Source organism: Acanthaster planci, linkage group LG19 (assembly GCF_054643075.1).
Source record: "Acanthaster planci isolate LZ-2023a linkage group LG19, COTS_SCS, whole genome shotgun sequence".
NCBI classification, from domain to species: domain Eukaryota; kingdom Metazoa; phylum Echinodermata; class Asteroidea; order Valvatida; family Acanthasteridae; genus Acanthaster; species Acanthaster planci.
The window spans coordinates 5,290,545-5,302,105 of NC_141795.1; the positions used below are offsets into that span (position 1 = coordinate 5,290,545).

An 11,561-nucleotide genomic window follows, 5' to 3' on the forward strand; every position below is an offset into this window, starting at 1 on the left:
TCTAGACGAGGCATCTCCTCGAGGTCAGACAACTATCCCTCCCTAGAGCGGCCAGATGACCTCATTCCTATGCACTACCTCAACAGTGTCAATGAAGCTATTAATAGCTATGTTACACCTTGCGGAAGTGGGATGTCTTCACCATCAGATGATGAGAGGCCTAGCTTCTTACTGATGTCTAACAGTGGTGGATTGACATCTGGAAACTCAACGGAGAGGAGTAGTCTCTTCTCTTGGGCAGATGATGTAAGTTTGGAATGCTTCAAACCAGATTGAGATAAATATGCATCTTATAATCATGTTATCAGCATCAGGTTTTGTGCTCAAAATTTTTCTTTGTAAGTTTTTCAAAATCTTTTTTTTACACTTCTTTCTCATGTGAAAGTTTGAATTTCATCCATTAGACGATCTTTATAAACAAGTGTTGCATTATATTGCTTCCAGGAGTTTGACAAGCAAGCTAGTAAGACGGTGCAAAGGATGTTTCAAGAGATTGATGACATGCTGTTTGAAGGACAGAAAAACGCTACTACCTCAGTACAACTAGAAAATGAATGTAAAGAGTGGAACTCCAGATTTCCACACTTGAGGTAAGGGGTCACTGGTCACAGATGGATAGTCCCCTTCCTGTATCTCTGTAGCAGTCATTTAGGAGCAACAAATATTTCATAGCCCTCTGGTTGCACTGTGGTTCAATTCCTTAATACTTGATTGTTTTGGTTCTACTCTTGGACTGAGAAGATTTTCTACCACTTACTGAGACTGAGATGACACTCTGTTGGAGACTAAAGCTAAAGGACTGTGATGATACCTCAGGATAGATCCAAAAGAAATACATGGAAATATGTTGGTTTTTGTAATGGAAGCATGTTTTGTTGGAAGCAATTGCAAAAGGGTATTTGGCTTAAGGACATTCATGTCCATAGCACACAGCCATTCCTTGCTCTAAATATTGATTGTTAGGGAGCTAATGGCATATCAATATCACAGAAAAGTCCACAGAGAATTTCTGATGTGTACTCTGTACATCAGTAGTGTTGCACAGGTGCTTGTTTTTTGTTTCTGTACTGCCATGTTAAAAAGTTAATATCTAATACGTTCATGTTACTGCTTTGCTTTTTCCAGAATTCTTGGTCAGCAGCTGATCACACCATGTGATCTGGGCTATCAGTTCGTCTCCCGTACGGCTCAGCGACCAACAACGGCAGAGGAACTTGTTGATATAGGAGAAAATGAATATCCATCAGATTCTAGTCAAGACCCACAAGGGTGAGGCTCCTTAAATAATTTCAGCATCAGTGTTTACAATCAATTCTTAAAATGACTAAAAGAAGAAGTATTTGAAACAAACTGCCAAGTCTGTGTCTAGCAAAGTGTGAAAAGCGTTTCCATTTATTCTTATTGTCTGCCCCTTCCCCCACAGGTTATGTATTGTGGGTACATGCCTACGACCTCTTGACCCTGTGGCTACCATGGGATCAAGTCGAGATGAAACAGTGAGACAGCAGCTTGCAGACATGGAGGAGGAGATTTTGGAATCTGATGGCGTCATCGAGGAATACTTTGCCTATGATCGCTTGAAACCCTGGTAAGCTACTTTACCTTTTGAGACAGAAATAGTTCTCAAATTCAAAAAGCAGAGTTTTATCTGAATATTTGTGTCCGGATGATCTGTTTCTTCAGGGAGGAAGACAGTCATGAACAGAAGCGTTACCATGCCCCTCGGAGAACAGGCTTCCCACCGCTGACCCCAAATGCTTGTGTACAGAACTCCATCTACAGCCAGTGTTTTGATGTAATGTGGACTGAGGTGGTTGGATGGATGAGGTTACTGCTCACCAGACATTGGGAGTTACAGTCAGAAAGTAAGATAGCATTTATTTTTAAACTGGATCTAACCATATGATGCTGCTGCTGAGATTTTAACTGACCATGTAACATCCCCGTAAACTCAGCCTTGACATCTGCTTTGTTGTGGTTCATGGAGTACGGTTCATGGAGGTTTAAACCTGAAATGTCAAATGCACTTCTGTTACCAGGAGTACCATAATAAGGGCTTTTGAAGACAAGAGAGACAAATCTGTCTTCAGTACCTAAAATATTCTAACCTGTGGTATCTTTTCATTTCTTTGCCTTTGCAGTTAAGAAGTTTTCCAACCCAGAAGATGTTACTTCCTCAGTATCTGTTCTTCATCCTGTCCAGCCATCCTTTGATCTCAGTTACAGCCCCTATCCATTTGGTTCTCACTTGGGTAGGGGATTACTGGATGGTCCGTCAAATAAACTAGCCCCCATGGGCTCTGGGGTGAGTGGATAATTTACATGTCGATCATACTTGAGATTTTTCCAGATTTTGACACACCGACAGTTATTGTTTGTAAGTGTGTGAACTTATATAGAATTAGTGCCACCGATGATATAATGAGTGTAGTGTGCTGTGCTACACCCATTTGGGCATTATTAATATTTTAATTGATATTTTTCTTTCAGCGACTGAACACAGCGCCATCACTTAACAGCTCATTAGTGGATCGTCAGAACTTGACAGGTGTAATGACTATATCATCCAAGGCACTGCACAACAGACCCAATGATAAAGACACCAGGGCTCCCTCTGTGCTTGGGTAGGTTGAACTGATTCAATTCAGTTGATCCAGACAGGTTAAGGTATGGTGTTGGATTGGACCTTTATTGTCATTCCTTAGGGGAGTAATAAGATCACCTGACTCGCAGAGGAGGAGTGGTGGAAAGTTGTTGATCAATTAAGATATCATTACTCAGCTAACAGGAAGGCGTTGATCCACCAGCTGATTCTAAGGTCGTAGTAAAATAACCTTTGATCAACTAACAGGAACATATTTTGACTAACATCGGAAGTTTAGTACGTCAAATTGTTGATTTAGTTAATCAATCAATGGTGAATGCAAACAAATCTATCTGTTATTTTAGGGAGGAACTGCAAACGTTACCCCTGCAGATAGGTATCCATGTAAACCGACCAGGTTCAAGTGCCAACCGGTCAAACCGACCAACTAGTGTCAAGACCACAGACAACTACAACTATCGGTTAACGTCAGCCCGTGGTAGGGGTAGATTACGACCGATTGACCGTGCTAAGACACCCAATATGGAGGGGATTATCACTGGAAAGAGATTGTAAGTTACAAAGACATTCAGGTAGAAAATGGTTTTATTGGTTGGTTTTTTATATTCTCTCGTCATCTTTTTATTTCATATGTATATTTACTTCACAAGAAAACATATCCAAACAAGTTAAATGCTACTTAAAAGCAAATTTGCAATTCCTATGTACATGTATATCATTCAAAATGTTATCACTTTTGGAAAGAGTCAACTATACGAGATCAACATCCATGAATCTCCATTTGACACCCATAGAACCACAGCTAGTGATAGACTGGGCTCCCCTCCCCACCCTGGGGTAGCCACCTCCCCACCCTACCACTGGAGTCGTAACACGGCCCTGCCTCCCATAGAGACAGTTCAAGAGATGCAGACCAAGCAAGATGGTCATGGCAATGAGAATAAACCGTCCAATAACTCCAGCAGTGTAAGTACTCAATGTAATTCAAATTGTATCAGCATCAGTTGGCTTCAATTTAAATCAAGCACACATTTAGTCTTGCTGCCTCACTGAGAGTATGACAATATTACAAGCTGAAGAGTATGTATAAACAGTGGGGCCAATTTCATAGACCTGCTTAAGCACAAAATTTGCTAAAGCATGAGAAAACCTTACTTGATAAATCAGGTAACCAGCCAAAAATCCATGTGATGTGTATTGTTTTGGAATTGTATTTAGCTTTTTTGGGGGGGGTTAGCATGACAATCAGAGGGAGTTTGAGCTGGTAATGTTTGTTTATTAAGCAAAGTTTTTTCCTGCTTAAGCAAATTTTGTGCTTAAGCAGCTCTATGAAATTGGCCCCAGTTTGAAAGGCGCCAAATAAATAAAAGATAGAAATAAACAGACAGAAGTATTCAACTCGCGAATGGGACTGAAGGCAACCAAGAATATCAACTCGCGATTGTGTTGGTTTTGGAAAGGTTAAAAATCAAATGTTAGATTGTTCATCTGTTGTTTGTCATCCTTTGTCAACACAGAGATCATCTGCTAAGTTTCGGATATCAAGTGCAGCAGCTGACGACAGGGGACTGAGGTTAAAAGATCGGTCAGCAACATTTATATCAGAATCAAGACCCAATACAACACACACATTCAGGGTAAGTACTGATAAAAATTATTCCTTTCTTTGGTTTTATTTTGAGAACAGTTTGATTCCGTTTGCCTTCTGAATTCATGCAAACTCTTTAAAACATTCAAACTTTGTATATCAAGTCTTCATCTCAATTACAATCAGTTGTAAGCTCTTATACCTTCAAGTTAGGCCAGATACATGCGAGCAGACAAACATTGCAGATAAATATATTACACAATACATTGTCTCCTTGATCTTCAAATTTTCAAGCACATCATTTAATAATGCTGAGCAGTTCTCTGAGGCATTCTCTCAAAGTATACTTGAAATTGTATCTTCCATTTCTCTCTTCAGTCTGATACACCATTTGGTGTTCTCAATCGACGATCTTCAACTCCGCAATCCTTCAGTCTCTTCAAATCGACAGCTGCAGCTCCTCCAGCCGTTGGTGAGTTTCGATTTGAAAAACAACATCTGTCATCACTGCCTGAGATAATCTGATATAATTCAGTGATGCTAATTTTGAAATGCAGATGAGCTGAACCCACAACTTACAGCTTACCAGCACTGACTTCTAAGCCTCTTGAACACTGCCTTTGATAAGGCAGCATGCTATTGCAAATTGTTGGGACAGAAAAACAACATGAAAGAAATCATTGACTGGAAACAAAGACTTGAAAATTATTTTTCAGCTTGTTTATCAGCACCAAGCCTGTGGCAATATATCAATTCATCACGGGAAAAATGCCGTCTTATCTTGCATTTAATCCAAACGCTATATTCTTTAAATTTTTTCTTGTCAGGTAACCCAGGGATAATGACCGGCATAACTGGTATCAGCATCGGCATTCCAGGCTCATCAACACATATGGATGCACCAGTTAATCAGTATGGGAACACTCAAGCTGGTTACTTTAAAGTGTTATAGCAATGGCATAATACTGCTGTGGTGGGAGTTGAACATCAGACCCTTCAAGTGGAGGAATGACTGAATGACATTGTATGGGCTAGCACAGGCATACGGTGGTGCTTGAAGCGTGGACTCTGACAGCATATGGCAGGTAGTGGTTGAGATTTCATAAAGTCGACCTTTTCCATAGCTGTGGTTGGATTCAAACCACGGATTATGACAGTTTGTGTTAAGTGCTCGGACCGGTTGACTTGAAACAGCCATTGGAGGATTTGAACCATAGAATGGATAACTTGCTGACAAGCCAGCACTGTATTATTTTGATTAGACGCACAAACACCTTGCTAGTTGCTTTGCAGATGAACCATCTTGCAACATGCTGACAATGCCATAAGGGGGATGTGAACCACCCACTAATTTGCTTTACAAACCTGCTACATCTTCATATTGGCTGGATTTGGACCCCATGTATTCTGTGTAGTCTGTATAGCAATGTTCAGAATTGTCCCGTTGTATCTTGGGATCAAACTATTTACTGTTCATACAATGTTGTAAATTGAAATAATGTATATAAATGTACATTTATCCCATAGAACCACTGGAATATTTCCCTGTATTGTTGGTCCTCGATTATTGGACATTTAACCTGGGAGAACGTGGATATATTCTCTTGTTTTGTAAATGTTGATATACAAAATGTAGGAACAAAGTGTAGACAGAAAGACAAGTTTTTATTATAACTTCCTGCATTTGTAGTGAAATTTTATGTTAAAACCAGTGCTTCTTATTCCTGTCCATCATTTCACATTCCAGTCAGAAAACTTACTTGTTTTATTTGTTTCTTTGGTGTGGTTGTTACTTGAGGTTTATTTTTCGTTTATTTGTATTTGTTTCCTTTTTAATAACCTGGGAAGTATCTCAAGAAGTCCAATTGTGGATTTCTTGGCAGTAAGAAGCAAGTCAGCCTGATCTCACTGGCTGCTTGAATTCTCACACTTGCAAATACTTGATGGTAATGCCGTCGGGCAAGAGTGTAAAAGGAAAAAATTAAATTTTATTTAAAAAGTACATTTTAAAGTTTTGATTGAAGAATGATGTCTACTTTCTCGTAGCATTTTGGCTTTGGACTTATCAGTCACTGAGATTTGTTAATAATGTCTTGTTCAGAAGCAAATGGAAAAGAGTACCTTACTACCGTCAACATGCATGTATCCAATTCCGTAATGACACATTATCTCAGCCAATGCTCAGAACAGCCACTATCTAGAAGTAGGTTGATATTATCTTGAAAACCCTCATTAGTATCATATGTATGTCATTTAATAGTTACTGTCACCTTTGAGGGCTTCTTTTTACTCTACATACTTCTACATTCGTGTGTTGTAAAAAAATTTGACAGACTTCATAGATTTCTAGTTATTTTTGTAATCTGAAATAAGAGTGAAATCATTTTGTGTGTGTCTTTGCTAAAACTAAATACAAACGGGTACTGTGATTAAAGTTATGCTTTCTGGTTACCAGAAATTCATGCAGAGAAATCATCTCTCTGAATCAGGCAGACTCGCTGTCTGCAGTGTCTCCTTAGAAATTCTGAACCATGTAAGTGGACTTGTGGAGTGACAGAATTATATCACAGTGAAATTTGAACCGCAAGGCTTTTTAATTAGTTTCAGAGCAATTAACATTTCATCACTTATTTCTCAAGGCATGCAGGTCAACAGTTAACAAAGTTTGTCACAACCACCTGAGGGCAGTATATCTCATGTCCAGTTGTCTGCTTGTGTAGGGCTTGGACTGTGAGCAACTGCGCCATTAGAAGGCCAAGGCAGCCACAAGGTCAATAAATTCAGTTGGTTAATCCAAATCTGTGTTGCCGTTTAATGAATTAGTTTATAGTGTGTGAGTGCTTCTTTTGTTCAGTTCAGTGTTTTCTAGCTTTTTCCTGGTTTAGGAATTTGTATCCATCAAGATACCTTTTGTAAAGTGAGAGAATGTTGAAGAATGGATGTACATTTGGTAATCTGCATTTTAAGTATTGTTTGGGAAGTAATTGTCCATGAGATAATTTATCTCAGAATAATAAAACAGTTCCCTCAGTTATTAGGGGAATTTTGAAAATTTACATTTTTACTTGTATTTGAGAGGCTTTTGGTTGGTTTCACATCTGCAACTTCATGATTATAACTTCAAGCCGTCAGTCGCGGACAGTTTTTTATCTAAAGGTAATTCTGAAACCTCCGAACTTCCAAGCGGTAAATAGAAATTGTCTTTAATATAGTATGCTTCAGAATATCAAGATAAATTGTTGGGGCAGGAGATTCCATTCTTGTCATTTTTTAGACATGGAATAATATACAATTCCTGCCTAAAAATTCTTCAACTTGACGCGCGCGTGTATTAGGCAAATCACGACAACCTGTTGGTGGAAGAGGCATGTAACGCGCACGTACCATCTGTCCACGAGTGTTGCACCACCGCAGTAATGGCTTCTACTTCTGATTCTGACTTTTATCATCCGTCTGTTTCAAGTGTTACCGGATACGTATTGCATTATTCGCCTCATTTTTCAATTGCTGCTGTCCGGAAGGACTCAAAATGTAAGGACATTGGTAGATGCACTTACTCTCGTTTGAGTTTTATTGAATGCTTCACCAACACCAATAGTAAGGAAAAACAGAAATAAGGGGAAAATAAATTAATTACGGGGGCCTCTACTAAATTTTTTAATTGTGTAGGACCAATCGTAAATAATTCGCCAAGGAATGTGTTACCAACAATGAATTTATACGTTAGATTAAAATGTATGTAACAGTGACAGAATAAATTATGGAATTCATGTTGAAACTGGAGTTTGATTATACTTAAGACAAAATTGTATTTTCTCATTAAAGTCTTGGATAAATTGAGACAAAGGGTCCTTCAGCTTGTGTTATATATTGAAACCGTTCGGGATAATTATGGCTGCATACTTCAACCACAAAAACAAGAAAAAGCTAAAAATTTAAGTTAATATGTATTAAACAAAGTCTCAAGTCATGCATAATTTAAAATCGAATAAAGAGCAAAAGTACTCTCGACACAAAAACACCGTTTTCGTGCAAGTTGTGAAGCAAACTGATGAGGGCTTCATCGTTGAGGTTGGGAACAGCCGTAATCTTGCTCCACCTCTGCGATGAGCCCGGCCGTTTCCTCCGTGGCTCCACTCTGCATGTTGATATGACTTACGGTCAGACCATCTGACCAAGGATAGAGATCAGCGAAGATGAAGTAGCTTTTGCCGACTTCAACATCGCTGCCCGTACACAATCCACCATCCCATCCGAACCCCCCCACAGTTTCGGACTTGGGTCCCCAATCGATGATCCCTTTGTAGTAGCAGTCAACTTCGAAGGTAGCGTCGTACAGAGGTGAGTACATGATCGGCGAGGCTCCCTGGTCGGGTAGACTGGTCACCTTCCCGCGGAATACAATCGACGCTTGCCCCAACCTGTCTTTAAAGCTCTCGGGTCTCCAAAATCTAGGAGGACTACAGGCCTGGCCCGGGGCTGCCGCAAAGAACAGCAGGAAAATCGCCATTACATCTACCATCTGCATGTCTGATGTCTTAATCGGCCCTTTTTTTCTGAAAGGAAAATTAAACTCAGTAGCAGGGAGTGCATTACGCAACGGGACATAGAATTTAAGAGCTCAATCATTTTGACGACAGATACATTGCATGTAACCATTGCATAGATTACAAAAATGGGCGTCGCCGGGATTTTGCCCGGGGCCGGGGGGGGGAACCATTTTTTGGAAGGGGGATTTTCTGTTTTCCGTTAGTTTTTAACAGATTTGTGATTTGCATCCTTTGTTGCCTCTATTTACGGCTTCATTTGTTTTCATTTTTTTCCATTGTTTGTCCTTTTTTCTCTCCTCCCCGACGTCCAAGATTATGAATGAAAAACCAGATAGTTAAATGTTTAAACTATTGAATACTGTTGCAGAATAATCACAAATCGATCATTCACTTAAAAAATGTCTTTATCGCCCAGTTGAAGTTATTTTGACGTACCTGGACAAAAATTCTATTTTGCAGTGGGAAATTAAAAGACATGCCGGTCACATGCATGCCTGACCCAACATGGGAAACTCACTTAGAAGCAACTAAGCAAGCATCAATGCTATACAGCCATGTACTGACATTCACAGAAGGAAAATGTTAACCATTATTTCTTGAAACATTTGGTAGAATTCTTTCTATAAATTCACTCTACTGTTCATACCATTATTTGGTAATACTGCCATTTTTTATGAAATCAATAAAATCATTACCACCACCAGATACAAATCCTTACCTGACGTGTCTTAGGAGAGCAATGAGTACTCGTGCTGAAATAAATTTTTATGCGCGAACAAATCCCGTTAAGGCTGCCACCAGCTTCTCCCAGTGAGAGACAACGGAGCCCATTTTATAGAGCGTCCACCTGAGGATGGACCATCTGTCCCTGAAATCAGAAACTTAACGTGACGCTGACCAACCACTGACCGCAACTGATGAATATCCGTTTCGAGGTCCTGTCAAACTCTGCCCGTCAAACTATCTACAAGTGACATGTGGTCCCCAAAATAATCAGCAGTCTTTAATTTAATTTTCTTGCTTTACACGTATTGATTCTGGATAGTTTCATATTATGATTACACGTACGGTTCAGTTTGGAGTGGCGTGGAAATGAATACATCAATAAAAGGGGGGACAAAGTGAATTTTTTGTTTCAATCAGAAATGATTCGTCTTATCCCTAAGATCTTTTGGAGTAAATACAGTTTCACATCTCAGTGTCTTGTAGGGTTTTAATGTCGACTATCACACGTAGGGACTTGGAGAGCCAGATCTTAGAAAAGCTTATCGTTTGACTTCTAACTAGATGCGTCGTGCTATGTCAATTCTCACATACGGCAAGTTGTAAGAGACACTCAGCGCATGCACAAAAAAAGTTTGTGACTCCCAGCACGCTCCTTTGTGTGATAGTCACGTGACTGAGTCCTATGCATGATGATCACAGCATTTAACCTTAAATATCTAAATTTTAATAAACAAAATGTGCAAGATATTGTTAATTAAAATCAAAACTACGTTAATTAACAGCTTATCGGTTTTACGCAGCCATTTACAATTAAGACAATCACAATATAAGCCCTGTATTCTGGTTAGTTTACCTTTTCTATGTAAACTTAGGACAGTCTGTCAATGCAAAAAGCACGGAATTCTTTCCCAAAAGATAAAGTCATTCCCGTAAACAACAAAACAACAGGGAGGCGTGTCCAACTTGAAACTCTTGATTCTAGTCCACGGAGATCGGTGAGACAGTGCCTCTTGACGACATTTCATTTTTAATTCATGAAAATGACACCCCAGTCAATGAAAACAATGATCGCCAGTGCAGTGACACATTTTGAAACCTCATACTTGTAATTTAGATCAATAATTCTTATTTAGAGCGATACTTCTCTGGTATCAGACTGGCACACCTGCCACTGTTTCAGTCAGCCCGTTTAGAAGCCGTCCATAAAGTACGTACGCACGAAATGCATAGCGTACGCAGTGGCTCCAACCCCCTCCCCCGTAAGCATATACACATCAGAGTAATAGCCCAAAAATAAGTCGTCGATTGTTAATCAACTCTGAGAATATTACAGGGTTGTACGACCGCACGGCGTGAGGGCGCCTGTACGTTTCATGAGTAATGTTGCTATTTACTAATAGGCCCCTAATGGGCGTTGGCACGGGTGGATAAATGATGGGGTGGACTATGGAGGGTACAGTGTTTCAATGTTTTTTCGATGCAGAAAACTGATTCTGATATTTATTTGTATAAAAAGTGTATTGATGTGATGAAGATTCATTGAAGACGTGTGCTTGAACCCAACTCCCAGCTGTACGCATGGAGTACACGCACCGGCACCAAGCCCCCCCCCTGCGTGCGCACTTTATGGACGGCTCCTTAATAACCTTCTAATCCCTGCTGACTATACCTCAGAATACGATTTATTTGCTTCTTACAGTGACCATGTACGACTTCATGCCTATCGGACACCACTAAATTAAAAAAAAATTATTACCAAGCACCAGTCTCACGTTTTCCCAGCATTTTGTTGTTTACTGTAGGGTACACCCATAATGCGCGTTGCTGCATCATAGACCTGCGTACAATTATAACAAATCTCAACAATCATGGTCGACAAGTTACTGGACGGCCCCGGAAGTGTGACTCCTGAGATTTAAGGCTACGTTGCTTGTGGGAATGCTGCTTTAAATTACAAGGTTTTACAACAAAACTTCCAAGTGATCTGACAACTAAGATTTGCGTTCCGTTTTGAAAACGGCAGGTCAGTGTTTAACTTTTATTGTTACGTCACAATAACGCCGTCACAATATCACTCAACCATGTACAAGTA

The 11,561-nt window shown here is 39.8% G+C and overlaps 2 protein-coding genes across 4 annotated transcripts in view; one reads left to right on the plus strand and one right to left on the minus strand.

Annotated features, from left to right (window-relative positions):
- Positions 1-7,249, plus strand: part of LOC110979153 (protein FAM149B1-like) — a 35,412-nt gene extending 28,163 nt beyond the window's left edge. For all 3 annotated transcript variants that reach the window (XM_022234838.2, XM_022234758.2, XM_087130088.1), the window contains exons 2-13: positions 6-246; positions 445-590; positions 1,126-1,269; positions 1,424-1,588; positions 1,684-1,865; positions 2,142-2,305; positions 2,491-2,624; positions 2,950-3,156; positions 3,400-3,571; positions 4,123-4,242; positions 4,572-4,665; positions 5,021-7,249. In XM_022234838.2, the coding sequence (XP_022090530.1) occupies positions 6-246; positions 445-590; positions 1,126-1,269; positions 1,424-1,588; positions 1,684-1,865; positions 2,142-2,305; positions 2,491-2,624; positions 2,950-3,156; positions 3,400-3,571; positions 4,123-4,242; positions 4,572-4,665; positions 5,021-5,145 (1,894 nt within the window). In that variant the 3' untranslated portion in view covers positions 5,146-7,249. The remainder of the gene's footprint in view (positions 1-5; positions 247-444; positions 591-1,125; positions 1,270-1,423; positions 1,589-1,683; positions 1,866-2,141; positions 2,306-2,490; positions 2,625-2,949; positions 3,157-3,399; positions 3,572-4,122; positions 4,243-4,571; positions 4,666-5,020) is intronic.
- A 488-nt stretch (positions 7,250-7,737) lies between these two features.
- On the minus strand, positions 7,738-10,063 carry LOC110979388 (uncharacterized). The gene is made up of 2 exons (XM_087130090.1): positions 9,462-10,063; positions 7,738-8,749 (listed from the first exon to the last, which is right to left on the minus strand). The coding sequence occupies exon 2, from the start codon at positions 8,719-8,721 to the stop codon at positions 8,254-8,256; it is 468 nt and encodes a 155-aa protein (XP_086986216.1). The 5' UTR covers positions 8,722-8,749; positions 9,462-10,063; the 3' UTR covers positions 7,738-8,253.
- Between the last annotated feature and the right edge of the window lie 1,498 nt (positions 10,064-11,561).